At 36.3% G+C, this 21,610-nt stretch overlaps 1 protein-coding gene across 3 annotated transcripts in view; it reads right to left on the reverse strand.

The window, feature by feature from the left end:
* PSMA8 (proteasome 20S subunit alpha 8) overlaps positions 1–21,610 on the reverse strand; it is a 63,641-nt gene that overhangs the window by 20,494 nt on the left and 21,537 nt on the right. For 2 of the 3 annotated variants that reach the window (XM_082355552.1, XM_082355554.1), the window contains 5 exons: positions 15,442–15,568; positions 10,939–11,063; positions 7,455–7,577; positions 2,116–2,235; positions 1,938–2,000 (listed from right to left, as the gene is read on the reverse strand). In XM_082355552.1, the coding sequence (XP_082211678.1) occupies positions 1,938–2,000; positions 2,116–2,235; positions 7,455–7,577; positions 10,939–11,063; positions 15,442–15,568 (558 nt within the window). Of the gene's footprint in view, positions 1–1,937; positions 2,001–2,115; positions 2,236–7,454; positions 7,578–10,938; positions 11,064–11,553; positions 11,633–15,441; positions 15,569–21,610 lie in introns of all 3 variants that reach the window. The other variant, XM_082355553.1, reaches the window with a different exon arrangement.

Raw genomic sequence — 21,610 nt, forward strand, 5'->3', positions numbered from 1 at the left:
TATATTTTATAAATTTTTATGTTCTATTTATAACATATTTTATAACTTCAAATACATAATGAAATATTTCACAAGGTTCAAAAGCAACATACTTGTAACAATTATGGACAAAACCAGAACTCTATGACATTTCCACTCTCGTGTGCTAATATACAAAGCTGGGCAAATGCAACATTGCATTACATATCCTGTATATGATAACTCTGAAAACATTTTTATGCGAGGCTTATTCTATTCATGAGCAAATAACTCATTACTGAACTCCTATCCCTACCCCACTGTGTGATTCTTGAAAAGGTTTGTCTATTTTATCAGCTCATGGACTAGCCAAAGGCAGGAAAATGATTTACACTGTGCTTTGTTTACAGCTACTGAGTAGAGAGCAAAACAGTTTTTATTTTATTTAAATCAACTTTATTTTATTTAAAATCAAAGTTGGGAGCAACTTGCTCAAGATCATATGGTTAAACAAATGTATCTGCTGGAAATTAAACCCAGATCTATCCAATTCCAAAGCACAGGCTCTATTCACTACACAGCCTATTGTGAAATATGTGGAAGGATAGTGTAACTTTGCTGCCAGTACACATACCATTCTACCACTCATAAATAAAACTATATGTATATCTGTGTGTGTGTCTGTCCAGGTGTGTACCTATGTATGTGATGGGGCTGGAGAGGTGACTCTGGACTCAGTGGTTCTGTGTCCCTGTGGTGTTGGCACATCTGTCCCTGAGTCCTTGGCAGCAGGGGTGACAACCTGACCCGGTTCCTATCTCCATACTCTGTGCTCGGCACCCTGGTTATTTACGTGGAGCCTTGCAGAGGCAGACCCAACTACCCTGTCCCCGTTTCTCTTATTCATTGAAACTTGCTCCTGCAATCTCCTTGCATCCCCATCCATTGGTGTCAAAACAACAATAACAAAAAAAAAAAAAACTGTCAAGAAAACAAAAACAAAAGCAAAAACCACTGCTCCACACAGCACTGATTTTAACATTATTTCCCCTTGAAATATTTTCTTTAAAGCAAAAGAAAAGTTATATGTAAAATAATCCTTTTTAGCGCACTTTTCATATAGTTTCCCATGCAAGTGCTTTTGTACACTCTCAGCTAAAGTACAGCTAGTTAGCAGACAGTGTGAAACTCTACCTAATGAACAATAGTGAACCCCATTTCAAATGCTTTTTAGCCAATGAGTCCTCTATCACAATATTTGGAACAATTTATCACAGCATTCTGAATATTTTGCAGTCTAGCAGTTTTAACACAAAATGGCTGACAAAAGGTGTACAAATAATAATGCTAGACTTGCCATAAAGAAATATGGAAAGATTATCACACTAGATATTAAAATGCAAGTCTTACATAAGCTCAAGGCACTCATAAGTGAAAAGTAGAGAAAATAGATAAAAACCAGTAGGCAATCAAGAAAGGGTGGTTTTTTGACATAATGAAGGATAACATTATGTTAGAAGCCTAGAGGGCCAACAATTATATAAATGGCAGCTGAATGACACTGGCTAGAAGCTAATCTTGATTTCAGAAGATGTAAAGACAGGAAGAGTAACTGTTCTCTATATGGTGCCAGGAATGAATCTCTGTAAGGAATATGCTACACTGACCCTATATAGGACTGACTCAGTAGGGGTTCCTACTTATAAGAACATATACTAAATGGGGTAGGCCTATATATAGATCTCAGCACATCTAGGTCTCCCCAGAGGGCTAGGAATAGATAACTGCTTGTGTAATAAGCATGTACAAATTAGTGACTATTAGGCTACAGAAACAAAACAGAAGTCATCATAGTGTCAATGGATGCTAATGGATGTTTCAGGCTTATAATAGAAGATTCACAGGTGTCAACAACATATTAAATTTTGTCAAAATACTTTATACTACAGATATTTTTTCCTCTTTGGTTAATGACTTACCTTCAAAGGTTGGTTTCTTCTTATTATAGCAAGTTCAATGTTTTTTCCACCAGATTGGACAACCTAATGTAAAACAAGTGCAATTTTAGAATTACTTCAGGAAAGTCTCTGTTTTAATAAACGACTGAATGAGGGGAAAAAACATGCTTTTCTGTATATGCTTTATTAGATCACTTACTTCCAGCAAAGCTCTTATTGCTAATTTGATAGCTTCACTGTCGTTTGCTATAGTATCCTCTGTGTAATTCTTTTCTAGAAATTCTTGGACAGTTTTAGCACTTCGACCTATTGCATTTGCCTTGAAAGATAGAAGATAATTATTAATATCACTGCAATATGAATGAACTTATGGTTACTAAGTGAGGTTCAGAGTTTACTCCAATATTTCTTAGCATAATTACTAAATGAAAATTGTAGGTTCGAAGATCTAGCAAACATTTCAACAGCTCATTTGATTACTATATGAATAATCTGTGGTGATGGCATGACTGACTTTCAAATATACCAATGCTTTCCTGGCCAGTGCTTTCTATTTCCTTAATGGCTCCCAAGTCCTTAGTAGTCAGAAAAGATTACAAGAGTTGAAACTCAAAAAGATGTGAAGAGGAAAGGAGACATAACTTTGCAATATGATGCAAAAAGAAGAAAAGAAAAAAAAAAGGACATCGCTGTGAAGAAGAAAGTTGTTTCTGTGGATAGGACTGTGCATCATTTTCTTAGAACTTAGAATATAAGTATACTAATTACTGATTCATTATATCCTTTGACTATAAGCAAGAAGGGCTGCTTCTGTTCCATTCCCCATTTTTCTTTGTTCTTTAGAAATTTTCATCAGATGAAGGGAAGAGGTAAATGCATTTTCCTGGCTGCATGACTACAGGTAGTATATGGCGTGTTCTTTCCATTTGGTCTCAAAATCCAGTACTAGTAATGATAATGAGGATGATAACAGTAATTTATATTAACAGAGCACTTAATGTGCCAGGCACTATGTTAAGCATTTTATATGGATTATCTCATCTTAACCATCACAGAAACAATTAAATAGGTACTGTTACTAACTGTAATTCATTGAGGAAGAAATGAAGGGTTGACAGGGTTAGAAGAGCCTTCTCAACCTTGGCACTGTTGGCATCCTGGGCTGGATAGCTCTGCCCTTGTGAGCGCTGTCCTGTGTACTGTAGGATGTTTAGCAGCCTTTATCCACTAGATGCCAGCAGCACCCCGACCTCAGCTGTGACAACCAAATGTGTCTCTAGATACTGCCAAATGTCCCTTAGGTGGGACAAAATCACCCCCATTGTGAACCACTGGCTTAAGTAATCTTGCCCAAGATCATATAGGGGGTAAGTAGAAGATCTGAGCTTTGAAACCAAGTAGACGGAATCACCAATCCAAGCTTTGAACTCTATACGCCATGCTGCCACATGCCCCTTGCTGTGATGTCTCTAGAGAGAGAAAAGAACCAGCAGAAAGGCCCATCCTTTCACTGAAGGATTCTGGCACGAAATGGGGGATGTCTCAGTTCCAACTGGTAGGTATTATGATTACTGGAAAGAGATCTCAAAGGAGTCTTTTAGGAAGTAATTATGAAAACACACCTTTTGTACTACATGAGTATATAGTTCTGCTACTTGACAGAACTTTTTTGATACCTTTATATTTCAGAAGATTAAAATAAATAGCTGTGAAATTTTAAATCAGATTTTGTGGCCTTGAAATTTCATTAAGATCAAAGGTAAAGCCTTCAGCCTGGTATGACTTTGGAGTTTATCAGCTTCTAGTTTGTTTTGGTTAACTAATGGGTTGCTGCCCAGAGAGGAAGTACACAAGGTAGTGGTTTATCCAAAAATCTCACTGAGCCTTTAAAAGTCACCTTGTAAATTCCTGGTGACGTTCCTGTCCACCTCTTCCAGTTGCTGATGTCAAAATTCTTTAACTCTTAACCTATTTGACTGGTTTCTTAAAATCTAGCTGCTTCTTGCCACACTTATGCCCCCGCCCTCCCTATAACCCCATCACCCACTCCAGGTCACTTCAACAGACTGATGGTTTTGCAGCGTTTTTCCTGCCTGCCTATCCAGATTAATGACGATTTTCTGTGGCAAACAATATTAGCTGCCAACCCCAATATCCATTCTTCCTTTGTGACAGAACTCTAGGCAATGTGCCTGCTGAAAAATGTCATGTCCTACCCTCTGTTACCAAAAGGTATATACAAGTGGAAGTAACTGGGTGAAACTTCTAGGAATCCTTGCTGCCTGTAATGCAGACATGTTGGCTGGAGGTCTAGTAACTGCCTTGAGAGCATGAGAAAAGACTAAGATAATAAAAGAGACAAACACCAGCAACTGCCTACTTCAACCTTCTCATTATGTGGGAAAAATAAATCCTTCTGTGTTAAGAATCATCGCATCTCTGTTGTTAGGAGCCAAGAACAATAACTCACGAATACACCTTTGAGTAGATCCTGTGACATACTGCCCCACCCCCCTTCAGAAATGAAAGCCTTATTCCTACAGTTGCTGCAAGTGCCAATGGCACACAGCCCTCAGCTCCTAACTTTCTTTGAGAGGTGCTTTTGTTAACAAGAGCTGCCTCACCTAAGGTCTTGTACTATCTAGGGCTGGCCCAAGTCCAATGACTGATTGATGAAGAGCTATTAATGTCCAGTCCCCTCACCCCAACTTGGAACAACTTTGAAGAGCTACCCCAGACCCAGGGCTTCCCACGGGATTGATGAGGCCTTCATTGAGATTCAACTGCAGTCCAACGTTTCCCTCAGCCTAATCTGGTTCCCTTCCCTTCAACAAATGCTGATCCCCAAAGCACTTCCTAATATACTTCCTAAAAATGACGGTTAAATGGCCTTTAAAATATTTTCCAAAGAATACCAGAGTGGAGAGAGGATCTAGGATAAAAGGGTTCCAAATTCAAGTAATCTTGGAGACTACTACTTTAACTGCTTCTAGAATGTTTATAATGCCTTTTAGAAGATGCAGAAGGTAACAACATTTACTAAATTTCTTTAGAAAAACATCTCTCAAAGTTAATTAGCTTTAAAGAGCTTGTTTACATTACACCTATTAACATCAAAAGAAATACACTTTGAGAAACACTGCTCTGAAATATACAACATATTAACTTTGTTCCTGTTTTAAAGTGTTACCTACAACAGCAAAACACTTGGCCTTATAAGCTCTTCACCATCGCTCCATCCAAGCTGTCCTTGCCGAAGTCACCAGTGACTTGCCTGTTACCAAATTCAGTCATTTCACAGTCCTCTTCTTACTTGATCCATCAGTGGCACTGACTCAGCTGATCAACTCTTCTTAGAATACTGTTTTCACTTAGGATCCAGGATATTGCTTTCTGGGTTCTCCTCCTTTACAGACTAGGCTGGATCTATCCCCACCTTTCACTGGCCACTGGCCCGATCTAAATCTGGTCTTGCCTGAATTATTATTAAGAGTCCCCTAACTTGTTTGCCTGCTTCTACCTACAATCTGTTCTCAATAAGAGAGATACTTTTAAAATATAAATCAGATCATGTTACTCTAATAAGCAAAAATCTCTACTATCTATTTCACGTGTCCTCTATGTGTACCCTGTAAGACTACAACCTAGTGCTGCAGTGTTGTCTCACGGTACCAGAGCTGTGTTCTCAAGTCCTCTATACCATCCTGTCAGGCTACGTGGTATAGTAGGTCAGAGTAAAAAAACAAAACATAGAAACAAACAAACAAAAAAACTTGATCTTATGTTTAAAGTGCCATAGCGCCCCCCCCCCCAAATAAAAATAAAACCGGAAGATTTTACTCCACCTTTAAAGACTGAATATCAGAATTTATATAAAATGTATAGAGAATCCTTTGGCCTAGGGAAGTAGCATGAAGTAGTGGACACAATACTGGACTAACAAGCAGAAGACCCTGAGTTCTAATTCCAGTTTTGCTATTAACTAGTGAACTTAAAAAAAAAAAATCGCTTAACTCCTGAGTCTTACTTACCAAATACGTAAAATTAAAGTTTCCAGGACTTTTTTGTTATAGATGATTTTTTTAAGCTGCATAGTGCTTCCTTCAACCAAAATCTTATAAGAAAGTACAACATGTAAACTCAGTAAAATGATAACGGGGTGTACGTGTGTGTGTGCACATGCTCACGCTGTTCACACCCTCCCCACCTCCACCACGTGGCCTTGCAGCACCACAGCAGCAGTTTCAGACCTGAGTGATAAATGAAATCCCCAACAATTAAAAAAATTTCCATAATTTTCCTGACTGAACTTGAAATGAAATAAAAATGCTTCTCCGTGTAACCCCCAGGGAGCAACCAAATTAAAACAGAAAATTATGTAAACTTGGAAATTGTTATGATATTGAAATTAAAGGTCAGGATGTAATGATAAATGTAAACAGAAGATGGCAGACTTCAAAATATTTAGAGAAAGATTGAGTGTAATAATTTGTTTTGTTTAGGGCATAGATTTGGGAGGCACATGAAATCTAGTACCTGTAAAAGATTTCTAACCAGCAGAAAAAACGTCTGGCATTTGCATCAGGTAAATTCATAGTTTCTGGTTACCAATTAGATTGTCCAGATAGCTTTTTAAGATGTGCAGTTAATAACACAAGTATTCAGATCTTTGTGGCAAGAATATAATCCACTGTTTTACTGGCCTGGTTAACCCATAACTGTCTTATGAGTATGGTCAGCTAAATTCAAATCCTTTAGTTAATACAGGTTTAAAGACCAAGGCAGTATTTCCCATGAATTTATTTGGCCCTTAATAATAGTAAAATAAGCTCTTTATAAAATTATTTAAAGCCTGAGTGTTTAAACTTTTAATAAAGTCAAAATCACTTAGATTCTATAGTATATAGTCTTATTCTTATATATGAGAATATAAAAAAATTCACTTCTGGAGGCTGTCACTAGTTTCCCTAAGCCCTAGACTTTTGTATTAGATTTGAGTTTACCATTAAACAAAGTTAGCAGTTGGGTACTAAAACAAAAGTAACAACTTTTATCTGGAAAACAAACTATGTTCCAGGAATTATGTGGATACAACTGCCATGTACTGACACATAATTATAGATTCATAGTTTGGGGTGCTTTGACTCTCCTAGAATAGAGGATATATTAAAGGTTTCACCATGAGATTTAAAAGCTCCTTTAATTCTTTACTGAAAACAAAAAGACTGTTTCTACTCAAAGCAAGCATCCTACTAATATGGAGGAATGAATGATGAAAAGAAACTGGGTATTTATCTTACTTTGCCATTTATATACATTTTGGTTTGTCACATTTTTCAAAAGTAAAGATCCTGTGATTAACAAACCGAAGTGTTTCTTTAACCATCAAAAACCATCATAGTTTCCGACTAGCTAAATTGTTACATAAAGTTTATACTACCATCAATATTTTAGTACAACACAATTTGTTGTCATGTCCCTGAAAGTGATAAAGCACCTACTCAAGTTCTAAAATACATTAACAAATTCATGACTCACCTTCCAAGCATGGTAAGTACCAGAGGGATCAGTCTGATATAATCTTGGGATACCATCATCATCAAAACCTACAATTAAGGCAGAAATACCAAAAGGTCTTCGTCCATTGCTTTGTGTATATTTCTGAAAAATAAAATGTTTTCATGACTACTTTCTATATGAGGCCTTTTAAAGAAAGGACAACACTATTATTTATCAAATAACAAATTCTAATAGTAAAGTATTCCTGATAAAATGATCTTTATTAATCCCTATTGCGTATAACTTCAAGATCCTCTTCATTTTTCTGTACTAACCACAATCCATGATGAAAATTTTAAGAAATAACTGTACACAGTATGTAAAATAAAATCATAAGTTTCTTATGTATGGTCTTAAATTTGTTTTCTCGTTGCCTTATGTAAGTTTGGTAACATAACTACACTGTAATCTTTTTCTTACTTCAGAGAACTGTGCATGTCATACCATTTTGGTTCCCAATAAAGCTGATTTCAATGAGCTGTGCTTTGGAAGCATGTCCTTGGTTTACTTTGAGGGACACTTTGTTATTATCAAGTATTCTTACTTGATACTATTACTATCAAGTATATTCTGTTCACTATACCAAGTTATCTCTACATAAAAACCCAACTAAGACATTTCTTTCAGTACCAAGACAAGGAACTTCTGTTTCTCTTGAAGAAAAAATATGTTTTTTCCTGACTGACAATGGGGCACTGGAAACCAGTGGCATTTCTTTTTATTTTAGTGCCAGGAACTTTCTGAATTTGTGCTCTAGGGAGTGGAATTCACGCTTATTCTGAGACTGGCGTCCACAGAAGTTGTGCAGAGAGGCAGCTCTGGCAGAAAACTCAGGACTACATTTGTAGGCAGCTGTAAGAACTGTATATAACTCTATGGCTTGAGATAGCTTTATACCAGCTTTCTTCTTGGACTCGTCTACATATCTATTTTTAAATTTTAATTGTATTATATCTATATTTGTAGGCCACTTTAAGTTTTGTGTTTTTTTGTTTGTTTGGGTTTTTTTTTTTGGCTTCATGGCTTGTCGGATCTTAGTTCCCAGACCAGGGATTGAACCCAGGAAGCATGGAGTCCTAACCACTGGACCGCCAGGGAATCCCAAACCACTTTAAATTTTGAATGCAAATAGTGAGTTAAAACATAAACTCTTTTTTTTTTAATAACATACTTTTATTTTTTATAAATTTATTTATTTTTATTTTTGGCTGCGTTGGGTCTTCGTTGCTGCGCGGTCTTTCTCTAGCTGTGGTGAGCAGTGGCTACTCTTCGTCGTGGTGCGTGGGCTTCTCATTACAGTGGCTTTTCTTGTTGCGGAGCACAGGCTCTAGGCACGTGGGCTTTAGTAGTTGTGGTACGCAGGCTTAGTAGTTGTGGCTCACAGACTCTAGAGCACAGGCTCAGTAGTTGTGTTGAATGGGCTTAGTTGCTCCGCAGTATGTGGGATCTTCCCGGATGAGGGATCGAACCCATGTCCCCTGCATTGGCAGGCGGATTCTTAACCACTGCACCACCAGGGAAGTCCACAATATAAACTCTTAAAGAATAGGGTTTGTCTTTTCTCTCTGTGTTTCCTAATGTTCCTAGTTCACACCTAGGTATGAAGTAGATGTTTTGTAAATATACTTTAGAGGAGAGAAACTTTTACTTTATTTGCTTAATTAACCACTTTTTTTGTTTTGTTTTGTTTTGGCTGCGCCGCGCTGCATGTGGGATCTTAGTTCCCCCACCAAGGATCAAATCCGCGCCCGCTGCACTGGAAGCGTGGAGTCGTAACCACTGGGCCTCAAGGGAAGTCCTAATCAACCACTTTTTAATGAAAAAGTAACACATGCACAGCTTAAAATAATTTAAAAGGACAAAAGGTGTACATGGGGATAACTCTTTTGTCCCAGAGCCTCAGGCTCCTGCTCAGGAGCAACCCCACTGTTACAGATTCACAATGTATATTTCTATAAATGTTCCACGCATAACAGCTTTTGTACTTCCAAAAGAAAACCTAAAAACCACAATTGGGAACCTTGTATACACAATGTTCCACACCTTGTTTTTTGGTGAGTACCTTTTAACTACTGGGAAAATCAAAGCAAAGAAAAAAGAAAAACAGAACAATATAAAAATGTTGAACTTTCTTGAAACATGAATTAAATTTTTAAAAAATGTATGTAATCTAAAACTTTAATATCTAGAATATATAGAACCTATTAAAACATCTCTATGTAGACAAATGGTAAAATCCATGCCAGGAAGTATTCTAAATGCTTTAAAATATACTAAATCACTTAATCCATACTGCAATTCAACAAACATTATTGTAACATTCATTTTATAAATAAGAAAATTGAGGCGAAACAGGCTAAATAGTTTGCCCAAGGCATTAACTAGGAAGTAGCAAAGCCAGGATTTAAATCCCAAAATTCTGGCTCCTGGGAGCACATTCTTAACTACTAGAGTGCCTGTCAAAAGGAAAGATAGTTTACACTGGCAAGCCAACATGTGGAAAAAAATTGACCTTACTACTAATTATAAAATACAAATTAAAACAACTATTACAGTACTGTGTTATACTTATTTGCAAAATAAAAGAAAAATGGAAAACCCAATGCTGATGATTCTTCAGGGATGTATTTATGCATTGCTAGTTGTACAATAAAAATTTGTTCAATCTTTTTAGAAAGCAATTTAGCTACATATAACAAGAGTCTTAAAACTAATTACAATCTCTAATCTAGTAATTCCATACTGAAAATTAATTTAACAATATAATTCAAAAAAGAAAAAAAAGCTGTGACAAAGATAGAGTAATGTTATTAAAGCAGCAGATTGAGAGAGAGACAGAGAGAAAGGCAGAGAGAGAGAGAGAGAGAGAAGGAGAAAAGGAAAGAAACTGGAAACAACCTAAATAATTACCAGATAGCAACTAGAAACAGTACTATATAGTTCATAAGGATGGTAAGTATAAGGAGATGTTGCCATATTTAAAGAACAAAGAAAATGATAATAAATGAAATAATACTTGTATGCATCATGATTATACTAAATGTCAAATCAGGTATCTACACATGGACTCAGAAGAAGTCATATCTAAACCTGATCAGTTGTGTTTAGCTTTGTAGGTGAAAAACTCATGGGTATTTCTTTGGAAAACTTTAAAACATGTGTTTTACTACTACATCTCTGATGTAGAAATCTGTACAACTGTAGAAATCTCCTTAAAAGGTTACTCGTTTTTTAAAATTTAATATAATTCTCAGAGTTGACATTGATTGAGATTTCTGATGATCAAATCAATCCACTCCACTGGAATAAGAATGTGAGTTTGAAGTTAAGTGTGAGAAATAATAAGGAATTTAGGACATTTTAATAGACTAAATGGTTGGAGTGACTGTAGTATTCCCATGACAGGACCCATAATGATGGAAAAGAAGAAAACTTGAAGAAATCTGTTGGAATACTGGCTTACCTGCTTTAAGGTTGCTATGAAGCGAGTTATATATTCTACAGTGACTGGGTCCTCAACTGTAAGCTTATGACTCTGGCACTCCACACGAGCTCTGCTTATTACTACTCTTGCATCAGCAGTCAGTCCTATAAAAGTAGTCGATACATTACAAAAAAAGGATGACATTTTTTCTTGTCAAAAGGGTTTTGGCCACCATGATATTTTTCTTGTAACATCCTTTGTTTTTTCCAATATATGTTCTTAATAAAGGATTTATAAAATAGACTATAACTCATCCTAAATTAGTTTCCTTCATTTGATACATTCTTATTTACTTTTTAAAGAAAATTGTTTTGAAGAATAATGTTTAAACACTAATGTTAAGTCACCTATTTCCCAAAGATCAAAATGGTTTAATTCACAGGACAGTAAGTCCCCTACATACGAACGAGTTTTGTTCCGAAAGTGCATTCATAAGTCCAATTTGTTCCTAAGTCCAACAAAGTTAGCCTAGGTACCCAACAAACACAATTGGCTATATAGTACTGTACTGTAATAGGTTTATAATACTTTTCACACAAATAATACATAAAAAACAAAAATAAAGAAAACATTTTTAATCTTACAGTACAGTACCTTGAAAAGTACAGTAGTACAGTACAACAGCAGACATCCAGGGGCTGGCATCAAGTGAACAGGCAAGAAGAGTTACCAACTGGAGGAGGGAGAGGAGGTGAGAGATGGTAGAGCTGAAGGATCGTCGGCAATAGGAGATGGAGCACAAGCTCCAATTTCACTCATGCCTGATGTTGATGGCACAGGTTCTGGCTCCTTGCTGGATTCAATTCTACCTACATGCTTGAAAAAACGATCCAGTGATGTCTGGGTAGTATCTCTTTTTTTCTCGTCATAGATGACACGGTAGCACTGGACTGCATTCTGAATGGCTGCTGCAACCTTTGTGTACCATTCTATGTTCGGGTCCTGTCCTCAAAAACTAACAGCGCCTCGTCAAAGAAAATCCCCTTGTCATTTCCTGCGTTGAGAATCTCTTCAGGTCTTCAGCAGTACCACCTACATCACTGCTGCTTTTACCCTTGCTTCCGGATATCCTGGGCTTGAAATAAAGACACTGTACTACTGTACTCTATACAGTACTGTAAAGTACATAAAACCATAACCACTTGTAGAGGATGCACGCACATGACAATGTACACCAGACACGTGAACTAACTTATGTGATTGGACATGTGAAGACCCGTTTGCATCTTTGAAAGTTCTCAACTCGAAGGTTCGTATGTAGGGGACTTACTATAGCTGGTTTGATTATTAGGTTTTATTAAATTAAAAAAAAAATCTCTGTAGTCATATTTTTTTTAACTTTTTTGAGAAGATATCAGTGGCAGATTGTTCAAAGGTTGATGGTCTGTCCTAATTCCAGAACCAAGATACTTATTACCTAAACCATGAAGTAAGCTGGATTTCTTCTGATGAAAACAATGAGTATTACTTCATTATCAAACAGAATTCAGTCTGCATTCAGTATAACTGTGACATGTCACTTCTCAGCTTTTTGTCTAAGATTAGGGGTTTGAAAATCAGGAATGTTAAAACAGAAAAAGAAGGGAATTCCCTGGTGGTCCAGTGGTTAGGACTCTGTGCTTCCACTGCCGATGGCCCGGGTTCGATCCCTGGTCGGGGAACTAAGATCCCACAAGCCATGCGGCCAAAAAAGAGAAAGAGAGAAAGAGAAAGAAAGAAAGAAAAAACTTCATCTTGCTTTTGTCATACCAAAACATCATGTGATGAATTCTCAACACTTCTAATAAGGAGATAGAAGGTGTTTCTATCAAAAGAAAAACAAACTGACCAAAAACTTAAATGGATTCTAATAATTACAAACATTTCTACTAAAGACTTTTTTGGCATTTGACCTTTCCATCACCATTTTCTTTCTTTCTCCACTCTCTTAATATCATATTGCCCAAAAAATTCTTTCACAAAATCTCTGAAACAGCCGTTTCCCACATAACCATCAATCTTTTGCAGTCAGAGACTCTTGTTTCCCTTCCACACCATTTCAAAACGTGTTTCTACAAACCTGGAAGAACTGTCAGCTCCTGAAGATAGTTAACAGTAACCAATGTTGTCAGAATATGCCGCTGTTAAGAACACTCTAACATTCATGAGTAGGGTGTGAATTATAATCAGATACTCAGTTAAAGAAGAGAAACTGATTCTCTTCTCTTTGCAAAGGTTATCTGAGAGAAAGAAATGGGAACAGATTGACTTAGCCTACCCTATAGACTAAAAGCTTCACTCAACTTAAAAATATGATCAGAAAGGAGATTTTGAAGTACAGTTTTCCCCTTTACATGTAAATATGGTCCAAAACTACAGAAAAATAAAAGTATCATACTTAGAAAGTAGTAATGTAACTACTTCAAGGAAAAAAATAAGTGATAAATTTGTCAAACCATACGAGTAACACAGTTGTGTATATGTGTCTGTTTTTAAATAAGAACTAGCAATTATACAAATCAATACTAAATGGCTAGGAAAAAGAGAACCACTTCTATTTAAAGATACATTGAAAATTGCAATTTCACTTTATTTATAAATAGGCAACTTATAGAAGAAATGAGTCCTCAGTCTGTTGCTTTTAAATTTATACAACTTTAACTTGAAAATACTATCATAATGTTGATCTTTTCAAAGAACCAAATCTCGGGTCCATTGCTTTTTCTCTATTGTTTTTCTGTTCTCTATTTTACATATCTCTGCTCTAATCTTTATTATTTCCTTCCTTCTGCTGGCTTTGGGTTTATAGTTTGTTTTTTTACTAGTTCTTAATGTAAAGTTAGATTGCTAAATTGAAATCTTTCTTTTTTTTAATGTAAGCATTTATAGCTATAAATTTTCCTCTTAGCAATCCTTTTGCTGCATCCCGTAAGTTTTGTATGTTGTGTTTTCATCTTCATGTGTCTCAAGATATTCTCTAATTTCTCTTGTGATTTCTTCTTTGATTCATGGGGTTTTTTTAGGCATACTCTTTAATTTCCACATATTGTGGATTTTTCAACTTTTCTTCTGCTCTTGATTTCTAGTTTTATTCAATTTTGGTCAGAAAAAATACTTTGTATGATTTCAACCTTTTAAAATTTATTAAGACTTGTTCTGTGGCAAGATGATTCCTTTTATAAGACAGTAAGGTAAAGGCTATTTTTTGCTCAATAAAGTTTTTAAACTTCAATACAAAATTTTGGTTTTGAAAAAACACAATTAGAAAATGAGCAAAAAGAAAAAAAAGACAAGAAATATGTCTTGTTTGCTATACAGTGGCAAATAAACACATGAAAATATGTTCAACATCATTAGCTATGAGGCAAATGCAAATTAAATCCAACGAGATTTCACGACACACCTATACAAATGTCTAAAATAAAAAATAGTAACAACACCAAATGCTAATGAGGAGGCAGAGAAAATGAATCATTCATACATTGTTAGCAAGAATGCAAAATAGTACAGCCTCTCTGGAAAACAATTTGGTGGTCTTCTATTAAACTAAACATGCATTATTATATGACCCAGAAACTGTGCTCAAGCATTTATCCCAGAAAAATGAAAACCTACGTTCACGCAAAAACCTGAACACGAATGTTCACACCAGCTTTATCTGTAATAGGCAAAAATTGGAAATAATCCAAATGTCCTTTAATTGGTGAGTTGTTAGCAAAGTGTGGTATATCCCGTACCATGGAATACTATTCAGCAATAAAAAGCAATGGAGTAATGACGTATGCAATAACTTGGATGAACTGCAAGGGAATTATGCTGAACAAGAAAAGTCAATATGAAAAGGTTATATACCACATGATTTTATTCATACAACATTCTCATGCAAAATTACACAGACAGAGAATAGATTAGTAGTTGCCAGATGCCAGAGACAAGAAGGAGTAGCATGATGTAGCCCTGTGATGACCAAAGAGTTGTATATCTTGATTTTGGTGATGGCTACATGAATGTACACATGTTATATCTATTAAACCTACACACACACACACGCACACACACACACACATACAAATGCACGCAAATGAATGCACGTAGAACTGGTGAAATCTCGATAAGCTCTGTGGCTTGTACCAATGTCAATTTACTGGTTTTTAAAGATGTTACCTTTGGAGGAAACTGGGCAAAGGGGACTTCCCTGTGTTTTTTTGTAACTTCCTAAGTATAATTATTTCAAAGTAAAAAGTTTAAAAAGAAAACAGCTACCTAAAGTTATAATTAAGGTAATATATTTCTTTTAACATTTATATTTTATTAAAGTTCATTATCAGAAATGCTGGTTTAGAGTTGTGATCTCCCAAAAAATATAAGGCGTACTGTTTATGTTTAATAAGAAATGGAGTTTAGCTCTACATGTTGTATAAATATTGCATAACAGCTACAGAGGGGCCAACTGTTACCCTACTACACCAAGATACTCTATCATTACTGTAGGTCCCTAAGTACCTGCAAAAGCCATGCAGACATGGTCATCAAGGGCACAAATTTTCCTCACAGTTCTTTCATCTTGAAGCTTGGCAACAGATTTTTTTTCGACCCCAAGCACAACTATATCAGTACCTCGAATTCCAACCTGTTGAGTCATTAAAAAAACATAACGAGTTGTCAGTTTTAACACTAAAATCAAATTATTCTAACATATGACTTATGGAGAAAGGCTTTTCCTTAACCTTCAATAAAAATGAGAAAAGGAGTCTTCTAAGAAAATAGATGCATAGGTGTAGGCTTACTGGAAGTTCATTTCCCAAACTCAAAGCAAAGACAAATAGGTATAAACTAGAAGAATATACCACCAATGCTGAAACTACATGAGTGTTGTCCTAATCTCATACAGTACACCTAAAGAAGTACTATCTCAATATAGAAAAATTTTAACCCAAATGAAAGATGCTGGAAATACATGTAAATTCCTTATAGAATGGGTAGTCCTAGTGCTGGTGGTAGGAGAAGTAGTATAGAAAGTCAAGTAGAAAAAATCCTGAAAGCTCTCCCATGAATCTCACAATTTGGAGGGATAAAAATAGGGGCCGTAAGCAGCCAAGAGAAAGACCAAATGCCCTCACGCTACATCAGTGATAAGGAAAACCTCAATGCAAACATGAATATAATAAGAAGAATCACTATTGCTCCACTCTCCACTCCTTCATTTGGGAAGGAAGTGGGAAAAAGTTTAAAGAATAATGTATAAGGGTAGTAACTCTCAGATAGGGACTTCTGGGAAACATGACCCTTTTCTCAGGGGTTCAAGAGTAATCTATGAAAATTTTAATTCTGTACTACAATGTAATGTAAATATTTTGAGAGGCATTTGTGTTTTATGATTGCCTTGTGACCAAATGTGGTATTAGTACTGTTTTATACAACATAATTATGCAAAAAGGTGTGCTTGAATTAGTATTACTGAAGTAAAAATATAGAACAAGTTAAATATATAGAACTAGATCTGAGACTACATCTTCCAGTTAAGTAAAACACAGACAATTTATCAAGGCTTTTGCTCTTATTCCCTTACTTCAAGCCTGTCAGTTTATCCAATATTCCTTCTCTTACCATTCTATCCAACATCAGCTACCCTCCCCCCACATCCCACCATCACTTAATACACACATGTCGAACTTTATACCCTACAGGGAATATGCCTTTCTACCAAGCCGTGGGACATTATAACACTTTAACATATATTAGGACTCAAAAAAAATCTCAATATTTTCCCAAAATTGAAATAAATCAAATTCAATTCATTGATCACAAGAGAACACAATAATTTATGTAGCTCTCACCTAAATAATTTTTGACTTGATAAAGTGATTAAAACTGTCAAAACAGACTCTTTAGAAAATGTTTATAATGAAAATCCTAATATTAAAGTCTTCTGTGGATGAAGTTAGGCTCAGAAGAAAATTCAGAATCTCACTTTATAAAATCAAATAAAAATTAAGAATTCATTCAAGAAGATCAAAAAGGAATAAAAATACTTAAGCTAAACTTAAGAGGCGAAGTAAGGCAAAAGCAGAAATTAATGGTTAGGGAGAAAACAATACAATTGATAAATAATACTAAGATTAAAAAAAAATTTTTTTTTAAATTTTTGGCAGCGCTGAGCAGCTTGCGGGATCTCAGTTCCCTGACCAGGGGTTGAACCTGGACCACGGCAGTGAAAGCCCAGAATCCTAACCAATAGGTCACCAGCGGACTCCCCAAGATATGTTTTTTAAAAGAAATAATTAAAAGCAGTATTTCAGTTAATATAGCCAAGAGGAGGAAAGGATAAAATAAATATATGCAAGTGTGAAAAGTAGAAATTTAAAAATTCTAAGTTAATAAATTTGAAAATCTGACTGGAAAAAAGATGACAGATTAGAAAAATTAAAAATTGCTCATACTTACTCAAGAAAAGATAGAAGTCTCACTCTCACTAACCAACATGGGATAATGTCAGGAAAGAACTATTTCTCAAAAGCAAGTGTCAGACCTAGAAGGTTCATGGATAAATTCTTTCTAATCTTCTGTTATAGGTACTTCCTATGCTATTTAAATTATTCTACGGTGCAGATCAAAATTGAAATATTCCTAATGCTTTTTTAAAATTATTTTTATTGACTGATTGATTTTTGGCTGCGTTGGGTCTTCGTTGCTGTGCGCGGGCTTTCTCTAGTTGCGGCGAGCGGGGGCTACACCTCATTGTGGTGCGTGGGCTTCTTATTTCTGTGGCTTCTTTTGTTGCGGAGCATGGGCTCTAGGCGCCCAGGCTTCAGTAGTTGGAGCACGTGGGCTCATTATTTGTGGCGCACGGGCTTAGTTGCTCCGCAGCATGTGGGATCTTCCTGGACCAGGGATCGAACCCGTGTCCCCTGCATTGTCAGGCGGATTCTTAACCACTGCGCCACCAGAGAAGTCCCCCTAATGCTTTCAGGGAAAGCTACGTAACAATGTTAAAATCTGGCAAAAAGTACTAATGATTTTCACTTAGGAAACCTGATGCCCATTCAAAATGATATTCATAAATAGAATCTAGAGGTACAGAAAAATAACAATATACCATAAATAGTATGGTTCATTCCAGGAGTTTTAGGAACATCAATAAAAGTAAATCTTTTAATATAAATGTTACACTGGGTAAGTGGAGATCTGTTATTTTTGGCCTTCTGATAAAAACAGAACTTCAATTGTTCTTGAAAAAATACTGAGTCTTCAGGTGGGGCTATAATGTAACCCAGCCTAGCCAAATGATAAATCCTTAAAGTTTTATTGGAAGTGTTTGGAAGACAAGATAATTCCTTCTGCTGTACCTAGAGCTGGAAGCCTGAAGCCTAGGGCTCTCTGGGAGCCACCACGTAGAGATGTTATGTCTGAGGGTGAAAGTAATAGGGAGAGGAAGCAAGAGATAGAAGGGGAGAGAGAAGGAGAGAAAGGGAGGAAGAGACACACCAGTTCTGCTGTCATCGTTTAATACCCTAGCAGCCATATAGTTGAACCTGAAAGGAAGGTTTACCGCTGCTCCCTTTGGATACTTGACTCAATAGATTTACTTTTTTTGCTTAAATTAGTTTGATTTGAATTTCTGATACCAGCAACTGAAGTAGTACAAACTAAAACAATCAAATTGTAAAAATAAAAAGTAAATGATAAAACTACAAAGACGTGATAAAATTCAACATCCATACCTAAATTAAAAATAACACTAGAAAAGCAGGAAGAAGATTATTTGTGAAAACTATTTCACAGCTTGTTAAAAGTATCACAAACCAGCAGCCAGGTTCGTCTCAGAGTATGAATCACCGTCCATTCAACTGTTCAAGCCAAAAATCTGGTTGACATCCTTTATCATTCCTTCTTCCACACTACCCATTTCCAATCAATCACTAAGTTTCTGTCCATTTTACCTGCAAAAGCTATCCACTTCTTCCTATCACCACTCTAGTAAAAACAACCATCATTTCTTGCCTGGACTACATACTACTGCATATCCTAATAGGTTTTCCAGTTTCTTCTCTTGCTCCCCACCTTCCTCCTTCCATCCTCCCCCTTCACTGTACCCTCATCTAGTCTCCACAAAGCAGCCAGCACGAGCATTTAAAAACATCAACAAGGTCAGATTACTCTCCAGTTGAATATCCTTCCGCTGCCCTTAGAAACTTTTTTCAAACTCCTTAGTCTTACCAGTAGAGCTGGGTATGATCTGGCCCCTGCCTACTTCTCCAATAGTATGTCACTGCTGTTAACCAAGCACCAGCTACACTATCTTCTTTCAAGACTTCTCAAACACAATTCTGTTTCCCTCCTCTGAGCCTTCACATGTGGTATTCCCACTGTCTGGAATGCTTCTCCTCTTATTTCATGTCTCAATTTAAATCTCACCTCAAGGAATCCTTCTGTATTATTCTCTAAACAATCTATCTGTTCATGCAATCAACACATTTATAATTATTTATTCATTATACTTATCTCTCCAAATCGTTAAATCTATGAGGGCCAAAAAAACAATCAGGCAAATCTAGATGGGGGATACTACTGAACAATTAATCCAGTCTCTTCAAAAAGTCCAAGGCATGAAAATAAGGGGGGATGCTGTTCAAGAATAAAAGAGATATCTAACAGCTTACTGCAATGCATGGACTTTAGATTCAGACGCAAACAAAAGAACTATAAAAAGATATTTTGTAAGCAATAAGGAAAATTAGAATGTAGACTATTACAAAATATTAAGGAGTTTTTGTTAATTTCATTGGGAGTGATCATGGTTTTAAAAAAACATCCTTTTTGGGACTTCCCTGGTGGTCCAGTGGGTAGGACTCCATGCTCCCAATGCAGGGGGCCCAGGTTCGATCCCTGGCTGGGGAACTAGATCCTGCATGCGTGCCACAACGAAGAGTTCTCATGCCACAACGAAGAGTTCGCATGCCACAACTAAGAAGTCCGCATGCTGCTACTGAGGAGTCCACATGCCGCAACTAAAGATCCTGCATGCTGCAACAAAGATCCCCTGTGCTGCAACTAAGACCCGGCGCAGCCAAAGTAAATAAATAATAAATAAATATTAAAATAAATAAATAAAAATAAAAAACATCCTTTTTAATCGAGATAAATACTGAAATATTTACAGGGGAAATATCATAATATCTGGGATTTATTTTAAAATACTCCATTGAAAAATGAATTTCAACTTCAGCCTCATACCATATACAAAAATTAACTCAATATGGATCATAGAATTTGCCTGGGGACTTCCCTGGTGGTGCAGTGGTTAAGAATCCGCCTGCCAATGCAGGGGACATGGGTTCGAGCTCTGGTCTGGGAAGATCCCACATGCTGTGGAACAACTAAGCCTGTGCACCACAACTACTAAGCCTGCACTCTAGAGCCCAAAAGCCCACAACTACTGAGCCCACGTGTCACAAAAACTGAAGCCCTCGCACCTAAAGCCCATGCTCCGCAACAAGAGAAGCCACTGCAATGAGAAGTCCACGCACCGCAACAAAGAGTAGCCCCCACTCACCACAACTAGAGAAAAGCCCACACGCAGCAACGAAGACCCAACACAGCCAAAAATAAATAAATAAATAAATAAATAAATTTATTTAAAAAAAAAAGAATTTGCCTGTGAAGCCATCACATCCTGAACTTTTGTTTGTTGGAAGATTTTAAATCATAGTTTCAATTTCAGTACTTGTAATTTGTCTGTTCATATTTTCTATTTCTTCCTGGTTCATTCTTGGAAGGTTGTACCTTCTAAGAATTTGTCCATTTCTTCTAGATTGTCCATTTTAATGGCGTATAGTTGCTTGTAGCAGTCTCTTAGGAGCCTTTGTATTTCTGTGGTATCCATTGTAACCTCTCCTTTTTCATTTCTAATTTTATTAATTTGAGCCCTCTCCCTTTTTTTCTTGTTGAGTCTGGCTAAAGGTTTATCAATTTTGTTTATCTTCTCAAAGAACCAGCTTTTAGTTTCATTGATCTTTGCTATTGTTTTCTTTGTTTCTATTTCATTTATTTCTCCTCTGATCTTTATGATTTCTTTCCTTCTACTAATCTGGGTTTTGTTTGTTCTTCTTTCTCTAGTTGCTTTAGGTGTAAGGTTAGGTTGTTTATTTGAGATTTTTCTTGTTTCTTGAGGTAGGATTGTATTGCTATAAACTTCCTTCTTAGAATTGCTTTTGCTGCATCCCATAGGTTTTCATTGTCATTTATCTCTAGGGATTTTTTTGATTTCCTCTTTGATTTCTTCAGTGATGCATTGGTCCTCTAGTAACATTGTTTAGCCTCCATGTGTGTGTGGTTTTTACAGTTTTTTTTCTGTAATTGATTTCTAATCTCAGAGCATTGTGGTTGGAAAAGATGCTTGACGTGATTTCAATTTTCTTAAATTTATCGAGGCTTGATTTGTGACCCAAGATGTGATCTATCCTGGAGAATGTTCCGTGTGCACTTGAGAAGTGTATTCTGCTGCTTTTGGATGGAATTTCCTATAAATATCAATTAAGTCTATCTGGTCTAATGTGCCATTTAATGCTTGTGTTTCCTTATTAGTTTTCTGTCTGGATGATTTACACATTGGCATAAGTGGGGTGTTAAAGTCTCCCACTGTTATTGTTTCCCCTTTTATGCCTGTTAGCAT

The sequence above is a fragment of the Balaenoptera borealis genome (assembly GCF_965194805.1).
Source record: "Balaenoptera borealis genome assembly, chromosome: 14".
NCBI classification, from domain to species: domain Eukaryota; kingdom Metazoa; phylum Chordata; class Mammalia; order Artiodactyla; family Balaenopteridae; genus Balaenoptera; species Balaenoptera borealis.